The following is an 18,722-nucleotide window of genomic DNA, read 5'->3' as shown; positions in this document are numbered from 1 at the left end:
CAACCTGGCCTCAAAATACAACTACAAATGTCAATTCAGTTTCACTAGATTCAATTTTAAAGGTACCCATGAACTTCTTGATGCACTTTTACAGTGGATGAGAGCACAGTATCAAGTTAAAAGGGATTAATTTTAGCAAAAAATCTGCCTGATTTCTTGAGTTAATAGCTTAAATGAAAACTAGTAAAGAATCAGCTTCCCATTTTCTGAAGTCTGTAATATTGCCTTTACTAAAGGGGACAATGCTTGACAGCACAGTGAAGAGGCAAGAGAAATGTTAAGTAATAAAAACACCTCTCAAATATGTGGCTTTACAAACAGGCACTTCCCAAAGCACAGAACTGAACAGATGCAGATACTAAAAGCAGCACAAGGCTCATTGTTGAATAAAGGTCTGAGCTGTACCACCTTTCTAACATCAGGGCTGGATGCAACAGGACAATTAAAGGCTGTCTGGGCAAACCCATATAAATCACAAGCACAGTGCTCTTGCACTTGCCTTTCATATTCCATCATCCTATGAGAAGTGTGACCTTCAACTACCATCTAGAACTGAACATGATGAAAACAAAACCTGAGCCTTGAGCTGTAGCTCTCCCAGCTGCAAGTCCAGGGAGTGAAGGGGAAAGATTTGAGTGACACCATCAGCCCACACTGCTCCCTGAAAGCTCCTGAGCAGCGGCCACAGGGTGTTCCACACGTGCATGGGCAGCAGCAGTGCCTACCTGAGTAACATGACAAGGTCTGCATCACTGGATAAACGCACCAGCCCAGGTGTTCCCTCGGTCCGGATGAACTGGATCTTCTCCCTGTGCCAGCAAAAAAAGGCTTTCAAAATACCTTTTGCAAATAGGGCATCAATGTGTACCACAGCAACAAGTACAGAGTGGATCAGAAATCTCTGGGTTATGGTTTTCCCTACTTTTTTTCCCTGCCACACCAAGTCCATGTGAGCAGTAAAATACCACAACCAAAAAGGTAATTTGTTCTGAGGAAGGATGTTCCCATTGCCCTCATCTCTCCAATGCTCATGTGCTCATGCTCTTGGCAGGTAGCCACCCAAAGAGTAAAATAAAAAAATCAGTCCCTCAAATTCACACTCAAGTCCATGCCTCTGAATTCAAAGTAGGAGGCTGAAACATGTAAGAGAACATTCCTACTGCAAAAGTGAACGCTTTAGAGAGTTCATTGTCTCTTCTGAATCTCTGGACAAATGCATACATTAAAATGCATACTTGTGATTTTAAAGCCAATGTTTTCATACCACACTGCACTTAACATATCTTCCAGTAAAAAAACTGGAGTATTTCTCCCCTCTATTTCATCTAAGCACACATCCTTGCTCCTAGACCCACTCTGGTCACTGTTGTGGCATCTATGTATCCTAAGTTCTGAGCATGGTAACAGACATCATTTTAGGATCTGTACTAAATATAATTCCTTGGATTCTTATTCTCTTGTTCTGCAGAGCCTTTCCTTGCACTCTGAAATACAAGTACATCCTTCATATTTTTTTCTTTATCAGTATGATAGTACAGTAGAGATAAATTCTAATTTGGCTTTACACTTCTGGAGGAAAAGAAATCAAGAATCAAACCTAAACCTAGCCCCAAACTGCAAGGAGAAAACCCCCAAACAAACAGCAAAGACCTCTGTGTAACAGCAGCATTAGCTGAGCTCACAGGTCTGTCTACCCCATGTCCTATTACCAACACTGACAAGAAGGTCAGAAACACTCCATGCAGTTGGCAGGGCAGGGACATCTGGACATTTCCAGAGCCCACTTCACTTTACATTGGTGCCCAAATGGCAAGGCTGGAGGAAAGAAATGGTGGATTAGAAAATACATCTTAGTGTTTGGTTGGCAGCAAGACCAGAAACCAGAAAGACATTTTCTGGGTTAGCTAATATATGCAGCCTTCCAAATGAATGAAATCCATGATTTCCTGGGGTTACCAGTGAGAGTTGTGATTTCAGTGACTTTTTTTTATATATATGCCTTTTACCTTCCATTAAGATATAAATTATATTTAATGCATAACAGGTGCCTTTGCCTGAAGCCCTTTACATTATTTAGCAGCCTCTCAGATTTACCTGCATGGCTTGGAAGATTTAATCTTGGCAACATGCCCAATAAAGATATGGTAAGTAAAATGTTCTCACTCCACCACGAGACCTCTGAACAGCAATTTTCTACATGTACTATACTTCACTTTTTATTTTAATAGACTCTCAACTGCTTATCTCTTCTTTCTCTAAGGTAATGAGAAATTATTTTAGACAGTAAATGTCAGAGATCTTTTCAAATTGTCTTTGTCCTCTTCCACTGGCCAAATACTGATTTTCCTCCTCACCTATGTAATAATTACAATAATATAAATATTAATAAGAATAATATTTAATATCATTATAATTTCACTTCAACTGTACCAAACTCCTCAAAGGCAGAGATTACTGGCAGTTGTACTAATCACTATAAAAAAAAATTACACAAAGAATTTATACTGAAGGATTTTAGTTAGGTCTTAATTTATGAAGTGTTACAGCAATGTCCATGGAGTTGCTAAGTCTCACAATGTGTCAAATAGACATGGATTCCAATCATCTGCTAAATCAGGGTCTTAAAACACTAAACAGGAAAAATAAAACTGGGATATTTATAAAAATTAAAATGTTACTGAAGCATCAGCTTTTGAAGGATACAGGAGAGGAATAATGGAAGATAATTTACCTTAATCAAATGAAATAATAATTAATTACTAACTTCAAATATTAAAATTAGAATGGAACCATTCAGCTTAAGATAATGGCTCTTCTGACCAATCACATTCAATGTAAAATAAAATTATGTTCATTAAAATCCCCAATCATTCTGCTGAAGAAAGTCAGCTAAGGCATATATCTTCAGTCTCCCTCCAAAGTAAATCTACAGAAGGACATAAAATCTCAAGCAAATTAGGAGGTACAGAAAATCCCCTGATAGTCCATTTCTAATCTGAAACCCATCTTTTCCTGAGAAAGTCAAGTTTGTGGAAATTATGAATCTGTAATCAGGAAGAAAAGTTCTACTAGAAGCAGAATCGGGGAATACCAACAAGCCTTGTGAGCAATTTGAACTCTAATTTGTTAAAAAAACCCACAACACACATGAAGAAAATTACACCAATTGCTATCAGACTGAAGGAAATCAAGCACCCTGGGAAAAAGAATATGAAGCAATAAAAATACAAGCAACCAGAAATTGTTTGTATGCTACTTCCCAGCAGATTTCAAACCAAGCCTGGTGGGAAAAACTTGCCTGCAGTGATATGGGTACATGTGTTTTGACATGCTGAGAACTGTAGATTTCTGCTGTATTTTCTAGAGAGCTTGTATTCTGCTAGTGTGTTGTTTCAGGTTTGGCAGCTAGGATTTCTTTAGAAGGTTAACCACATCTTTAACACAGAAGTCATATCACAAAACTTGTTTTACTACACATGGAGAAACTGTAAAACAGGGCAGTTTGTTGAATTGTGGGAACTTGCAGGACACAGAGGAAAAGGGATCATAAGTAACACAGAACAGAAGAAAAATGAGTACCAGTGCTGGCTGCCATGCCAGCCAGTGTGGGTGGGACTCTGGAACACAGCACTGCATGGGAGAGACACTGCCAACAACCAAACCAAGGTTTTAAATATAGTGTCCAAGAAAGAACAGATTCATTCATTTCAGTTCTGGTCACTACTATCCAAGTTGCTGGTGTTTCCATTTCCAAATCTAAACATATGAGGGAGTTACAACAACCCCAGGACAAAGATCATCCTTCCCCAGATCTTGTTGCACTGTGCAAAAATCTGTAGATATCCCATTTTGTAAATTTTGGAGAGACATTAAAAATTCAGATTGAGGTAAAATTACCTCCAGATGTCTTAAGGTCAGGATAGCCTTTCTGTAAATGTGCTTTGCAAAGATAAGGACAAATCCAAATGCCATTCTGCCTCATGCTCCCAGCTGAATGAATGGGCACATTTGCTGTGCCATCCAGCTGTCTTGGCACATTAGGAAGACATCAGCAAATCTCTTATGCCAGTTGTTCCAAACATTTTCTTGTAGGTACCTTTATTTGATAATTAAACATTACCTCTGTTCTCCTCAACCTTGTCAGAGTAGACTGTTGCACATAAATACAGCAAAGAACTATTTCCCACAGCTTTATGAATATGTTTGAAGTCACCTGAAGTCTACATTCTGTTATGTTCCACTGTTAATTAATGAAAGTAGCTAACTGTAATTAGCATTTTTTTCTGGAATGGAAATAGCAAACTCCACTAATTTTTTTACCTGAGTGAATGATTCCTGGTAAGATCTGGCTGGCGCTCTTGTAGAATTTCAAAGATATTGGGCTGCCGCAGAAATGCAACTATCTTGTCATTGTAAGCTGAAAACATTAACAAAAAAATCATGCTGAAACAAGGAGATCCCAAAACTAAGGGTGACATTTCTTTTAAGTCTTCAACAATAATAACATACTTCATCTTCGCTGTTTTAAGTTTAGAAGTACTGGGTTGATATTTTTTTATGTTAGGCTACCAATCCTATTGTCTTTTAAGGAACACTTAAAAGTGTTCCTTACTTCTTATGACAATGAACTGAATCTCATTGTGACATGTCCTTTCCACTGCTAGCAGCTAATTCTGTTAGCAATTTCTGTTATATTTTAGCACTCACACTCTTAGCTAAGGTCAAAGCAGAATATTTACTGTTAGTATAAAATTGCAGGGACCTTGGTTTTCTCTGCATCTATTCTCAAACATTAAGGAGCCATTGGAAACACCCATATCAAATCCTCATTAATGGCGGAGCCTGTGAAGCATGCACACCATGTCCATGGCAAGGGGGAGGATTTAAATGGGCAGAGGTTTTCAAGTAAACATGCCACAGTACAAAAAGCCAGTTAGAGTTAATCGGATTAATTTATCTTGATTTAGCACAATGTGACAGCTGTTAGATTTAACAAGCTGCATTCTGTATGTGGTGGCACAGAAGTCAGTAACTCTGTGTGTCTGTAACTGAGAACAGAAGTTAAGCTAATGGCTAATTCCAAGCTGATTTAACACTTTCTGTAATCCTGCCAAAATAGATGCTCAGAAAATGGGGGTGGGGAAAAGTTAAAAATCACTGGGAATACATGGAGTCCAATTAGGATCCAATCTGACTCCCTGGCTTCAGTTCATCCTGTGAGCACACAGAGTATGTGAGCTAGGAAGGTAAAATACACCAGTTATTTGGTTCTGCACACTTCCAGCTCTGAAAGCTCCAACTGAACAGTGGGGAAATGCTGATGGGCAGAAGGATCATAACAAATGGCAACTTCCAGCCATCCCAAGTGACTGGAAACCCCAGCAGTGCACACTGCCATGAGCCCTCAGTGATGGAGAAGTCTGAGCAGAGGCTGGGTGCTGACATACCCACTGGAACCACATCCTGGTACTGAGCTCTGCTGACTGTGTTAAATGTGCTGGATGGTCTTGGCAAAACAGGGGGTCCTGAATGGCGGGAGTCCTCTCCGACCTGCAAACGTGCAAGCAACCACAGTGAGGGTCTGTGCCAGCACAAGCACTCAGGTACAGAAAAGTGAGAATTTATATGGCTTAGAAGTAAGCACATTTACTGGGGATAGTGATCAAGCACTGCATCGAGGCTTTGCTTGATCACTATCCCCAGTAACCACTGCTGCAGGAAGCAGCTGTGCTGCTAGGACAGGTACTAGCAAAACATTATTTAGCATACTGGGCCATTAATAGGAAGAATCAAAACTAATGCAAAATTTTTAAAACAGTCCCATTCTGAACAGAGACCAAAAAATTAAAACCGGGATACCTTTTTAAATTTTGTAATTTAATTTTGTCTTTTGCAATTAATGGACATCTATATGAAACATTCTGGAAACCAAATTCTGCTCCTTCATTAGCGTCTCTATTACCTCTGTACATGAATGCAGTTTCTCTAAATTTGAAGTGGAAAAAAGTTTGTGGCTGAAGCCTCAAAGAAGAATAAAGAAGTGAGTTCACATTGAGGCAAGGCAAACAAATCCAAAATTGGTAAAAACATGGCTCCTAGAGTAATTCAGAAACACTGTTCTGTTTTTCTTGTATTCACCTTCAGGACTTAAAAAAATTGCATGTGAACAATTTTTAGGGTAGAACCATGATATAAAATTGTTCTTAGAGGCATTTGTTATGTCAGGGCAACTGCTGTTGTTAACTGCATCATGAGGTTTCAGATATTTCTCAGTATTCAGTATTTTATCTCTATAAAACATTTGGTCAACTTCTTTTTCATCCTGCTGGACCTCTTTGTTTACTTCTCCATTTATCTGCCTACGTGTAATGGTTAGCATTTGAACTGCACCCCCATGCTTCAAAGATCTCTAAAACATCTAACTGCAAAAGATCAAATAATTATAAAAGGTTGCTTTTGAATCCAATCTCTGAAATCACAAACCAGCAAAAGTCCCAAGATATCTCCAAGACCTTTTTGCTCTCTCATAATATTCTTTCAGAAAAATGAAGAATTATTTCCTGTTAGGCAATGTGCTGGAAAAGGAATGCCATTATTATTAGCTCCAGCTTCACACTGTAGTCCAGCTTTAGCTAAAAAGGCATTCCTTACACTGGTTCATGTTTGCTTTAGAACATCTCTGTAAAAACTGGGTCAGAGGCTTCAAAACATCAAAGTTCATGGCAAGTTAAAGCCAAAGAAAGTATTTTGATTTTTTTAAATTAAAATAATCAAAATCATTGTTTGCAATAATGTACAGTTCCTTTATGCAATAGCTTAAAAATAGGAAAAAAAATTGCAAATATGCAATGTGCAATACATAAGCCCTAAAGTGCAGGGGAAAACCTGGTGTTCATACATATGCAAAAAGAACATCATTGCACCATTAACACTACAATGGTAATACTGGATGGAATTGCTATGTTTGAGATTCCTACCTGGAATTATACCTGGAATTAATTCAAGTAACAATTGTAACAATATCAAGGAAACGCTTCTAAAATTGCATACAGAAACATGGTTTAAGGAATTTCATGTATCTAGATGGAGTGAGAAATTTTGACAGATAATGAAATATATATGATCATTTCTTGTTGGATAAACTATACTTGTTTTGCAGCATTGACAATTTCAGGAGCATGGTTGGCACAAATACCTGTTTTTTAAGTGCAGTACTGGACGCTGCTTAAAGAAATAATTTGGGTGCATATTGGGTAAAGTGAAGCAAAAAAAATTCTGCTCTGCTACAAATCAAACAGAAATACTTGCTTTACCCTATTCAAGATCTGAATAGCTATATGAAGGTATATAGCTTCTTGCCTTCTACACAACATCACCAAACTGGTGCAAAATTATGTTTAAAATCATTTGCAAAATATTCCTGATGCTGGAGGGACCTGACTAAACCCTGTTCACACAGGATGTGACAAGATATGCAACCAGTGCTGTGGCACTTGCTGCAGTTCAGTGGAAGCTCTGTTAGATAAATGGCAGACAAGATTCATTGTTTGCTCTGAAACAGAGGCCTGGCAGACCTTCATCTGCCACAAGACTGAGCTAAGAAAAGGATAAATCGGATAATTTCTCTTGCTATTCTGAATTGTATTATGTTTAATTGCTGGCATGGAATAGCCCTCTCCTGAAATGACAACCTACAGCCAACAGTATGGAGGTTTTTAAATAAAGTACAACTGAAGTCCAAATCACTGCACATACACAAGGTTACAAGTATAAGGAAGTGACAAAAACACTATGGGACTGCCAGTGAAAATGGAGCACGACAACACAACAACAAAATAGTGTTTTCCATGTACTTCTGATCAGAAAGTAGAGATTAAATATAGATTCAAAAGCATATAGCAGTCTGATAAGGCTGTATGTGGTGTGATTTTTTTACTCCTCTTGGGGAAGCTGCAGAACTAGATGTACAGTCACACATGCATCTTTTCCCCCCCTTTTATTTTGCACAGTTATGTATGAACACACTTGGCAGACACCACGCTAAACAATGCACATTTTGTCAGTGAAAGGCTGGATACAGGAATCAGTAATCTGTAATCAGATGCTCTCCTGTGGTTAAGTGGGGTTACTGCGAATTCCAAATAAGAAAAACTCATGTTAGACATTTCTCCTCTGAATTCATACATGTTAAAGGCAACAACAGCTGGCAGAAAAAACAGTAAATCCATACAGATGACCGGTGCACTCCCCAGATGGAATGATGTGGGAGAGGATGGTGGTGCTCCCCAGGAGGAGGAGGAGGGCAGAGCCCACTCACCTCCCCAGCACTGTGGCTGCGCTGCCGAGTCAGGTGCTGCCGATGGACCAGGGCGCTGGTGGGCCGGCAGCTCTGCAGGGGCAGCCGCGGGTCGATGAACGTCGTGGTGCGCGAGTTGTGGTCCACAAAGAAAGCCTGCAAAGGACCCAGGAGACAGAACTCATCAGCACTTCTTCTGTTCATTATGTCTGAGGTTGATGTCTATTGAGGATCCATGTGGGGTTGTGGAAAATCTGTTACTGTGGCTTCCATTTCCCTTCTGCAGGAGGAGGACAACACTTTTCCATCCCACCTAAAGGGATGAATTGTTTTATGCCTTACTTTGTTCGTGTCTATAAAGCCCTTGTCTCATCTGACAAGCATCAGAAGTGGGAAGCTTTATTATGACTGTCAAGAAGAGAAGACTTCAATAGTTAATAAAAGTAATCCTGGTATATTCTCCTTTTCTTTCCCTTATAAGTCTCTAAAAAGGTGTCATTAAGTGGCAAACTCCCTACCTTTTGTGAAGTATTTACCATATAATTATGAACACAATTGGCTGTACGTATGTCAAGTGCATGCTTGCATCCAGTGATGAACTGTGATTACAGACCAACAGGCATTTTTGCCGTATTTCTCCTACAACTATTCTAAGTTCATTGACCTTTTTTTCTAAAAACCAAAAGAAAATGCAAAAAAACCCCAACTCTAAAGCATCTTCCCAAACAAAAAAAAAAAAAAAAAAAAAAAAAGACCTCTGAAAGCCAAAAAGAAAGGTCAACCAACAACACAAAAAAAAAAAAAAAAAATCAGGCAATTGATGAGAACAACCACATACTGGCCAGTCAACCATTTGCTGAAAACAAGGTCACAGGGACATGTATTCTGGAAAATTAAAGCTTCCTACAATTTTACGCAATGTGAACCAAAAAGGTTTCTAAGCCCTGAAATTTAAACTTTTTGTAGCACCAGGGTTGCACTTGGAAACCAGCACTGTTCTATTTCAACACACTCCGTGTTTTCTGTCACAATACTGGAAACATGTGGAAGTGGCAAAAAAATATCTAAGTTTAAGCAGGAGAATTACAGGAAAGTGACATCTGGTTTGAGGAATCAAAAAATCTGGACCAGCAGAGTGGTGGTCAGGGACTCTGAGTTTGGCTACCAGTGAGGTACTTTGACCACAGTTCCACAAACAATTTATTCCTGTGGTGTCAGCAGAAGCAACATTCTCATCTTTCTCCCTCCTGACCACTTGTTTCATCCCCTGTGTGCCCTTCCTGCCTTGCTGGCACAAGTGTTTGTGTAGCCATGCAGTGAACCCATCGGGGGCTCTGGTCCAGGCTAAAATTACTCTCTCCCTGCTGGCTCCTCTAACCTCAGTCAGCTCACCAGGGATGAGAGGAGAGGAGAGCAGAACCACTTTTCTGGCAGCAACACCAGCTTCTAATATTCATGGAATCATTGTCTGAGACTGGGAAAGCCAGACCAGAGCAAATGCAGTTCTTCTGACTGCTGTGAAGGTAGGCAGACAAACCAGTGTGCCATGCTATACAGCAACTAAATGCCATTACGGACTGCAGTGGGAGAAAATGTTCATACTTCCACTTCCCAAGGAAGGAGAAGCATATGGAGAGACACTACAGTGGCAGAACCCTAAAAGTGCTCCAGAAAAGAGCACCAAGCCTCCTATAGCCCCAACAGCAATCATATACCTGTAGCTTGTGCCTACAAGGAAGGAATCCCATCACTTGAGAACCCTGTTCTGACCATCCGACATAGTCACAGATATGCAAGTGAAACTGTTTCACAGCTCAAATACTGTAAAGTGTTTTGTTGAAGTGTCAATAAATGAAATTTTAATTGCTACATCTGAGCCTGATGAAGCACTTGCTTACCTTGACAAACAATGATGCCACCCTGCAGTGCAAGTATATACAGATTAGAGAATATAAAACCAGTGAGAAAGAATGAAAACCATAACGAAATTTATATTTGGGGCCTGGCAGATGACTGGAAGAGACTGCTGGAACACAGTCAGTCTTTCTGAATTTTTTTTCTCCTGATTGGTAAGATCTACCTACTTTACTACCAAATGGGTGGTTTGGGTTTTTTTTAAGTCCTTCTATCTGTTTTATCTAGTCTGTGTACATTTATAAGACGTAAAGCAGTTTCAACAAAACACAGGTTGATTTTTTTAAGTCAACACCATACGTAAATCACCTATTGAAAAACTCCTGATTCAATAAAGGGGTAGTACCCCCTAGAGCTGCACCATTCAGTTCTGAGCTAATGCACCACTCTAGTATTACATGAAGTGTTCCACAGCATTCTATTTAAATAACAACTCAGTTTAGACATGAAGATAAAGACAAGAATATCTTATTAAATATGTATAGTTGCAGGCCAGCTTGTAGTAGCCTACTTTAAAACAAAGCATCAATTAGCATTGAAGCTTTGGTGAAGATAGCCATTGGAGCTTCAATGCCTTGGGCTAATCTGGACACTGGCACACAGCTCAAAATACACTGTGGTTCACAATCTCCTTTCAAAAAAATTCCTCTCATAACTCCTGCCTAGCTATAATCCATAAATCTACAATGCTTGAAGAGCCTGACATAAAATAGGTAGTGCCAAAACTATATTTAGCCCATTAAACATGAATAGTTGCCCTAGTTATCCTGCCAGTTAATATCTAAAATACCTTTTCTTTCTATTGAAGACTTCAGTAATCAATTACTATGATTTCTTTAATTGTAGAGAGAAAAACCAAAAATGTGCTGTAATAATTCCTATGTATTTGCACATCTTGCAGAGATCTAATTAAAAAGCACAAAGCTTTGTATCTGGCTTTAAAATGCAGACACCTGCTTACACACACTGCACAAATGCATTATCTGCACAATGTCTGTGTGCATGCACAGGGACACAGCAAGGCAGAACCTCAAAGCTCAGCTCAGGGGCCTATTAAGCCTATATAATGCTTCCTGCTGCCACAATTTCCAATGGCTTTCTGCCTCCTTGTGGTCAGTGACTGATGAAGGATCATCTGTAATGCCCCATTAGAAACTACACTGTAGTCACACCAGACCTTTCATGATATTTTCTCCTGCAGGGGAGATACACAGAGGAGCCAGAGAGGAGCTGGGTTTTGCTGTGCAGCTCTGGAGGGAGTTCAGAGGTGGGCAGTCCCCAGCTGACCGTGGAAGACAGCCCATGAAGAGGACAGGCAAGCAGCACCACCCTGCTATAGGGGAATGAAATCACCACTACTCAGCATTGCACCAGGGCCAGAACCATTGCTGAGCCTCGTGAGCAGGAACACCAAGATCTCACTGTTTGAAAAAAGATCTTCTTTATTTGAAAAAATAAAGGAAAACCTCTTCTCAGCAGGGAAGAGTAGTTAAGGAAAGGAAATATAATTATATTTTGTGTTATGGCTAAGTTCTACTCACTTTTCTTTAGGTTTATGCTTTAATAAAGGCAGGTCCAGTTTCATTTTGGTCTCCCCAAGCACTGGTGTTGCCATGTACTGGCCATGGTCTCTCTTGAGTGCTAAATAGGCTTTTCCACTGCCCACAAGTGGCACTTGTGACACACACAATTCAGCATGATGAAAATGAGCAATACTAAGACTAATTCAGAGTGAGGAAAGCCCAGTAGGAATTTATTCAGTGCTTCCTCTTCTTGATTAATATTGTGGTAGCATTGCTATTACCAAATACCAACCCAGAAATCCAAAGGTCTAATTCCCTCTATGGAGAACATATTAAAGAAAATTGAAAATTGCCCTATTCTTCAGGAGAAAACTGGCCTCTGAAGAACTTAACAGAACAAGAATGACTTAAAACAGAAAACAGTGAGGCAAAGAACAATGTTTGTAGAATTTCATATTCCTAATCGTATGTCTAATGAAAAAGCAAAGTGCTTTTCAGAGTCAAAAAAATCTAGGAAACAACCCTCAAGTATTTTTACCCTTCAGTTTAGAATTGTCTAATCTCTCCAAGCATCAAGATCATTATTTATATGGACTCTCACAGCTAACCACATTGAGAGTGATAAATGTAAGAATCAAGAAGCTAAATATGCCAGTAATCCTAATAAACTGATAAACCTTATCACTTCTTCACATGCTAATCACAGTCTACTTTTAATCCTCTTGCTGTCTACACAAAATATAACATTCCAGATACTGAGGATGCACTAGCTTAAAGTTACATTAAAATTCACATTACAACTGTGAAAGCAATATCAAAATATTATTTTAGGAAATTGAAAATTGATACCTGTTTAAAAAAAAATCAGTGAGACTTGCAAGTATTTAAGATCTCTAATACCTCTTAAGGAAGGTACCATCTCTTTCCTTCTAAGCAAAACACAGCCACCAGAGTGATCCTCCCCAGAGCTGTCCCAGACCATCCTTTTTACCTCAAGCACATCCATTTGACCTGAGAAACTGATGAACACGAGGCCTTCTTAGCCCTGTGGAGTTACCTTGCCCTGATGGTCGTGTTTCATCTCCCAGCCCCTGGGCAGCTCCAGCTGTTTGTTGGCAAACATGTTGAGGAAGCCCACCAAATCCCGGTTGTGCTGGTAGCGCTCGAAGTGGTGGGTGTCGCGCCGGACTTTGGTGATCATGTGCTTCAGACACGTGTTGTTTGTAAACATGCGGTAGGCACTCTGAAAAACACACAGCACCAAAGGCTCTGCAAAGAGAAAACTGCTCTGGCCACTAAAAACAACCCTGTTCATTGAAAGTGGGCCTGCAGAAGGAGAGTTACTCCTCCAATTGCTTCTCCTTACACTATAAATCCCATTACACAAAGAAATGCTGGGGGGGAGGGGGAACCTATGCAAAAAGAAGCACTGAATAACAGGCAAAAAAGGAGAAGATATATATTAATATGGGGTTTTGTTCAGTGTGACCTCTAACATACTTTGATATAAACCAGGCAATCTGGGGGAAACAAATATTGCCATTAAGCAGCAAGGACTTTCCCAGAATTGTGTCTCACCCTGTGCAAAGCACAGTAAGAAAGCTATTGCTTCCATAAACAAAGAATTTTGTATCATAAGAACGATGAAGAATCGAGTGGAAAATAAGAACTGCTATCATGCAGAGCTATGATGGCCCTGATAGCCCAATAATTTCAGGGGATAATGATGAGTGAATCTAGCCTCCCCATGTACTACCAGTATCTTATCATCAAACACTGAGCAGTGTTTTTGTACCCAAAACAGCTGCATTTATCAGCATGTAATTATGAAAGCCTTTGAGCTGTAGCCGCCATACTCACAGGGTTAGAATGCAGCACTGTAAAGAACTCTGGGCTGATAAGGAATTTCACAGGGGGAGACTGGAGCAATAAAGTAAGTCTGGATCTGGAGGTAGAGTGAGGCAGCACATTCTCTCTTCGAAAATCTAAGAGCAAAGTAAATGTCAAAGATTTCCAGCAGTTATTACCAAAGCATCCCTGCAAACAACTATATCGATGTGAATCCCACAGGCAAGGAAAGCATTGAGTAGACAACTATTGCATATTTACTGAGGATTGTCCACATAAGTGTACCCAAATTTCTTCTAACACAACACTGAAGTTTCTGAAAATATTAGTCTTAGATTAGTAACATTTACCCGTGGCTTTTAGTAAACAACCATTAAAAAAAAAAAAAATCATGTTCCATTATTTGGGTTACCAAGTTTGTGCTTCTGTATAAGATGCAATGAAGTCCCCTGGGCATGTCTGCACTGCTATACTGTAGCTGTATGCAGGTAAGTTATTTTTTAAAAGTCATTGTACAATTATTAATATTTCATTCCTTCTTAAAAAACAAACAATAAATCTGCCATTACCACAGACCCAGTCTTGATACAGTATTGAAGCAGCTTATGTAAGTAAGAAGTAGGTTGCCAAGGAAGTACCTTTCAAATTTCAACTTCCAATAAACATTTGTGTCTTCTCCTAGCAACTACAGAAGTGCCCTGATTTTTCTTCAGTAGCAGGAAGGAAGTGAAAAAATATTGAGTGGTGTTTGCTACAATGTGAACATTGTTGCCCCCAGTTCTCTTTGTAGACCTTGGGAAGCGTATTTTTAATGTAAATGAAAAACTGCAAGTTCAGATTTGGTCTTCAGTGACACTACACTAAAATGTGTGCTGCCATCTACATTTCAGCTTCCTTCTTTTTTACACATTGCAGTATGTGCACACTTCTCCATCAAATGAACATTAGTCATGTAGACCACAGATACAAAAGATCATAACACACAAGCAGAGCAAGGAGAAAGGTAATGAATCAATGAGACTCTAAACTGAGGGAAAAGTAAGAGGAAATAACAAAAGAAAAGGAAAATAACAAAGGTAAAATTCTAAGTAAAGAGAATGGAGAAAATAAAATAAACACATTAGAGGAAACCAGGAAGTATGAGGGAAACTGGTAAAATAAATAAACAAGAGGGATTTTAGAAACACTACTTAAACAATAGCCTTCAAGCTGTCCCACATGGAACACATCATGAACAGGGCAAAGGCAGAGTGGCACAAAGGCTCCTGAAGCTGTGCCTGAATACTTGGGCTGGGAGTGTCTTGCAGCCACTCACTGAAGTTCTATGTGAACTCTGTACTGGTACAAAACTTGGGTGTACACCAGCAACTCTCACACCCTGGAAGATGCTGTGACATGCAGCAGGTAAGTCCTCTGTCATAGCCTGGGCAAACTGGAAATGAGAATGGTCACCAGGTGGGTTATTATTGCAGTTTGAGGCTCATGAATTTGGTTTATGAGAAGTTTATTCAGCTGAATTCGCTGGTTAGGGTTTGGCCTGAATTTGCTTAACTTGTGCACAGCACAAACCATCTGGCTGCACAAGCACAAAGGTAGAAAAGGAAACAGCTACAACACAAGTGAAGTCTACAAGTAATAAAAGGGAACACTTGGGTAAATCTCAAGTTCTACAATGAGCTGAAACTCAAAAAAGGGTGACACTGCTTGCATATCAGATTAATTTAGGAGAGACTTTTAAAAGAGTACATCAAGAGCATCTAGAGACAAAGCCAAAGCACAGGACACCACACAGCTGCAAGGAACTGGATGGATAAAAAAGCTTTATCATCATGTTAGTAAATTTTTAGTAGGAAGATGACCAAGGAGAGAACGGCTTAGTGAAAAGAAAAGAAGTAATGATGTTCAGAACCCTAAACAAAAGGTCTTTCTTCCTACCTTCATTCCAAAGGTTAACACCGGACAGACTATCAGAAGAATGAAAAAGTGGAGGTGAGAGAGAGCAGGTTAAAGATCATGGTGCAAATTTAAGGTTTTCAAAGCCTTTAGGTCAAGTGACATGCACTCTAACAGTCAGGAAATAAGGTGGAGCAATCACTGAGACACTGGTGGCTCTTTCAGAGGTCTGAAGGAGTTCTCAGAAGGAATGGGATAATGCTATAAGAGTCCACCAAGATGTTTTACTAAGATCTCTCTGGCTCTGCTCCTACTCATTATTCCTACTAATGACTGGATAGGGGAGAAAAAGTTCCAATTAGGAGATTCTGCAGTACTTGGACAGCAGAATGGACAAGATTCAAACCACAGGGACACATTAGAAAAGTGCAAAGATCTGTCTGCCAGTAGGGATAATCAACTCACAAAGACCAGATGAAAACAGACATTTGTGCCAAAGACTGGGACCTGGTTTTAGCAGATCAAAGACTGAACACTGGTTAGTGTCAAACTATTAAAAAAGAAAAAACAAACAAAAAAACCAAATAAAAAACCAAGCAAAACCTTCTGCAGTAATGTACATGGAGTGTTTTATGTAAGACACTTCCATAACCTCTTCAATACAGCAGAGTCATAGCTTTATTTGATTTTCTGACATATTCCTCAGAAGCTGAGGACCAACTCAAGACAATCCTGAGTAGGTCAAAAAACTAATCTGAGACCTAAACAAGGAAAGACTAGGAAGCAATGGATTTAAGGGCATGTTATAAGAAGAATAATGATAAAATAAGAAGACTGTCTAAAAAAGTTAAAGAATGTCCCTCAAGTGGAGAATATAAGAACTCATGAGACAGTATTTGGCAAGCATGGCCTAGGAACAGCTCATCCAATTTATCTAGAGATGCAGTCAATGACTGTCTGAAGCCCTTTCTAGTTCTACATTCTATTTCAAACTGCATTAGCAGAGTCAAAATATTTGTAAGCCAGACCATGCAATTTTGTATTTTTTTCACTGCAAGTGTCCTGCTCTCTAAACCAGTCTGGTACTGACAGAAAAGTGCTCTGAATCTCACAATCTTCTCTTCAGCATATTGAGCAGGCTGAGTCATAACCTTCAAAACTAGACAGAATTGAAAACAAATGGCTTCATTTTCACACAGACTTTCAGAAGAAGAAGTTAGGGTTTGCCTTATGTACTCTCATTAAATCATCTATGAGATAAGTGCTCCTATCTTTGGAGAAGGGGTAAAAAATTATTATTTTTTTAACCTGAATTAGAATGGTGAAATTCAGCTTCCTCTGCAGCTCCATCCACAGCATTTGTGTGCTCTTCAGGCCTGTCATTTGTCATTGTTCTTCGGATGCTCTGGTACCTAGGGTTGGAAAACTGGACTTTACATATAGTACATGGTAACTATGACCCAATTCTGGCTCTGAGGGAGCCTGCCCATATTTTATGCCATATAGGTTAATATATATTGACCTCTGATTTCTGCATGAATAGCCTTTTGAATTTCTGACAACCATCCTCAGATGTATTATTTTTGGTCAGGTAGCTGAAGATCACAGGTGGAACACAAAGTCCTGAAACTAAAAGCAACATCCCCACAAAAATAACCACCCAAGGCCAGCAGTGGGAGCAGCTGTGTCCTGGTCTCCATGCTCAGCCTTGCAATGGTGAATGCAGCTGTGCAAGCACACAAAAGTGAGGAGCCCCAAGGGTGACTCTTACCGGCGATTGAGCTGCTCCATCTGCTGTATGGAGTTGGATCTCTGCAGGATCTGGGGGGCTGGGGGAGCCGTGGGGCGCTGCCATGTTGTTGTCCTGTTCACGTGGTCCACGTAAAAAATCCGCCCGTGGCTGTCAATGCGAGCCTCCCAGTCTAAGGAGCAATAAAATACTGTAAGCTATGGAGGGCTCGGGGCTTATTCATTGATTTGTTTGAGCTCTGTCACTTTTATAACCCCATCTAGTGTCTCTATAATAATAATTTCTACTGCAACATAGACATATGCATATGTGTATAAAAAACACACATCTATACAGAAACAGACATGCCTGAGTCTTAGACACCTGCAGCTACAGAAAACGTGCAAACCATTCAGCACATCAGCTGAAAAACAGTCTTTGAGAGCTCAGCAGGTGTCTAGATGAGACCAGCTATACTGCAAGTCTAAGTGAAAGTAGTATCTGCTGACAAAATAAAAACACTCAATTTTTAAACCAGAGTTTGGAAACAAAATAGAACACCCAAGTATTCCAGGAAGAACAGAATTGTTCACTGGAAAAAAACCAAACCAAAAGAAAAAAAACCCAAAATCCCTCAAACAGTTCACATTTGTGAATTCATTGTCCTGCTTAATTGTCAAGCCCTAAACCACCGTATAATAAGCTGGGATTTTTCTTGTCATGTTTATGCCCAATTCTGACACAGTCACCACTTCTGTAACATGCTCTTGCAGAAGAAAACCATTTTTTCCTGCACTTAATTTAAAATACACAAGTTTAAACACTTGGGCAATGGCTTCCAAAGTAAAATACTGGCATCACTGCTGTGATGGACAAGGCAGTCTTCTGCTGTGTTCCTACATAAGGCTATATTCCATCAAATCACTGTTAGTCAAATGTGTTACAAATAGCTTGCTGAACTGAAAAATTGTCATTCATCAAGGTTTCATGGTCCAGCTTTATTTTTTTTTTCCCTAGGAATGAAGGAACTGGAGCATATTGCTGCACCTTATAGGCAACAAATGTTGCCTATAAGAAATAAATGTTTAAATTCTTTCTCTTGTTTAACCTGACCTAACACAAGACTGAAAGAAATACACATATTTTTCTTCCTTAGTTTCAAATTTTGGTGAAACAACTAATTGAATACAACCCAAATTAAAAAGAAATTACAGTTTAGAGCTCAAAATCATATTCTTGATATTTTCCTTAATTTTTCAGTATTAAAACATGAAACTTGTCACACATCTGAAAGCAGAGCTTTGGAGAAGAAAACTGAATCTAAGCAATGATTCGTAGACTTTATTTATATTAACAAATGATTTACTTACACAGAGATTGTATTGGGCTATGACTGTAAAGGTGTCATGTGAACATGCATCATGACATGCATGACCATGCAGAAACCCAGCAAATGGCAAAAATGTTAAAATACTACACAGCCAAAGCTTTTTCCATTAATATTTCAGCAGTTTTTCCA

At 39.4% G+C, this 18,722-nt stretch overlaps 2 protein-coding genes across 3 annotated transcripts in view; one reads left to right on the top strand and one right to left on the bottom strand.

Annotated features, from left to right (window-relative positions):
- Nucleotides 1-18,722, top strand: part of SLC39A10 (solute carrier family 39 member 10) — a 336,276-nt gene that overhangs the window by 187,755 nt on the left and 129,799 nt on the right. The gene's annotated exons all lie outside the window — the stretch shown is intronic.
- Nucleotides 1-18,722, bottom strand: part of HECW2 (HECT, C2 and WW domain containing E3 ubiquitin protein ligase 2) — a 102,692-nt gene that overhangs the window by 29,762 nt on the left and 54,208 nt on the right. For both annotated transcript variants that reach the window (XM_030241912.2, XM_018911682.3), the window contains exons 10-17: nt 17,246-17,396; nt 16,783-16,886; nt 13,594-13,718; nt 12,791-12,976; nt 8,318-8,452; nt 5,448-5,550; nt 4,321-4,417; nt 726-809 (exon numbers count right to left, since the gene is read on the bottom strand). In XM_030241912.2, the coding sequence (XP_030097772.1) occupies nt 726-809; nt 4,321-4,417; nt 5,448-5,550; nt 8,318-8,452; nt 12,791-12,976; nt 13,594-13,718; nt 16,783-16,886; nt 17,246-17,396 (985 nt within the window). The remainder of the gene's footprint in view (nt 1-725; nt 810-4,320; nt 4,418-5,447; nt 5,551-8,317; nt 8,453-12,790; nt 12,977-13,593; nt 13,719-16,782; nt 16,887-17,245; nt 17,397-18,722) is intronic.

The sequence above is a fragment of the Serinus canaria genome, chromosome 7 (genome assembly GCF_022539315.1).
Source record: "Serinus canaria isolate serCan28SL12 chromosome 7, serCan2020, whole genome shotgun sequence".
Lineage (NCBI taxonomy): Eukaryota > Metazoa > Chordata > Aves > Passeriformes > Fringillidae > Serinus > Serinus canaria.
This window is presented reverse-complemented; position numbering and strand designations above follow the sequence as displayed.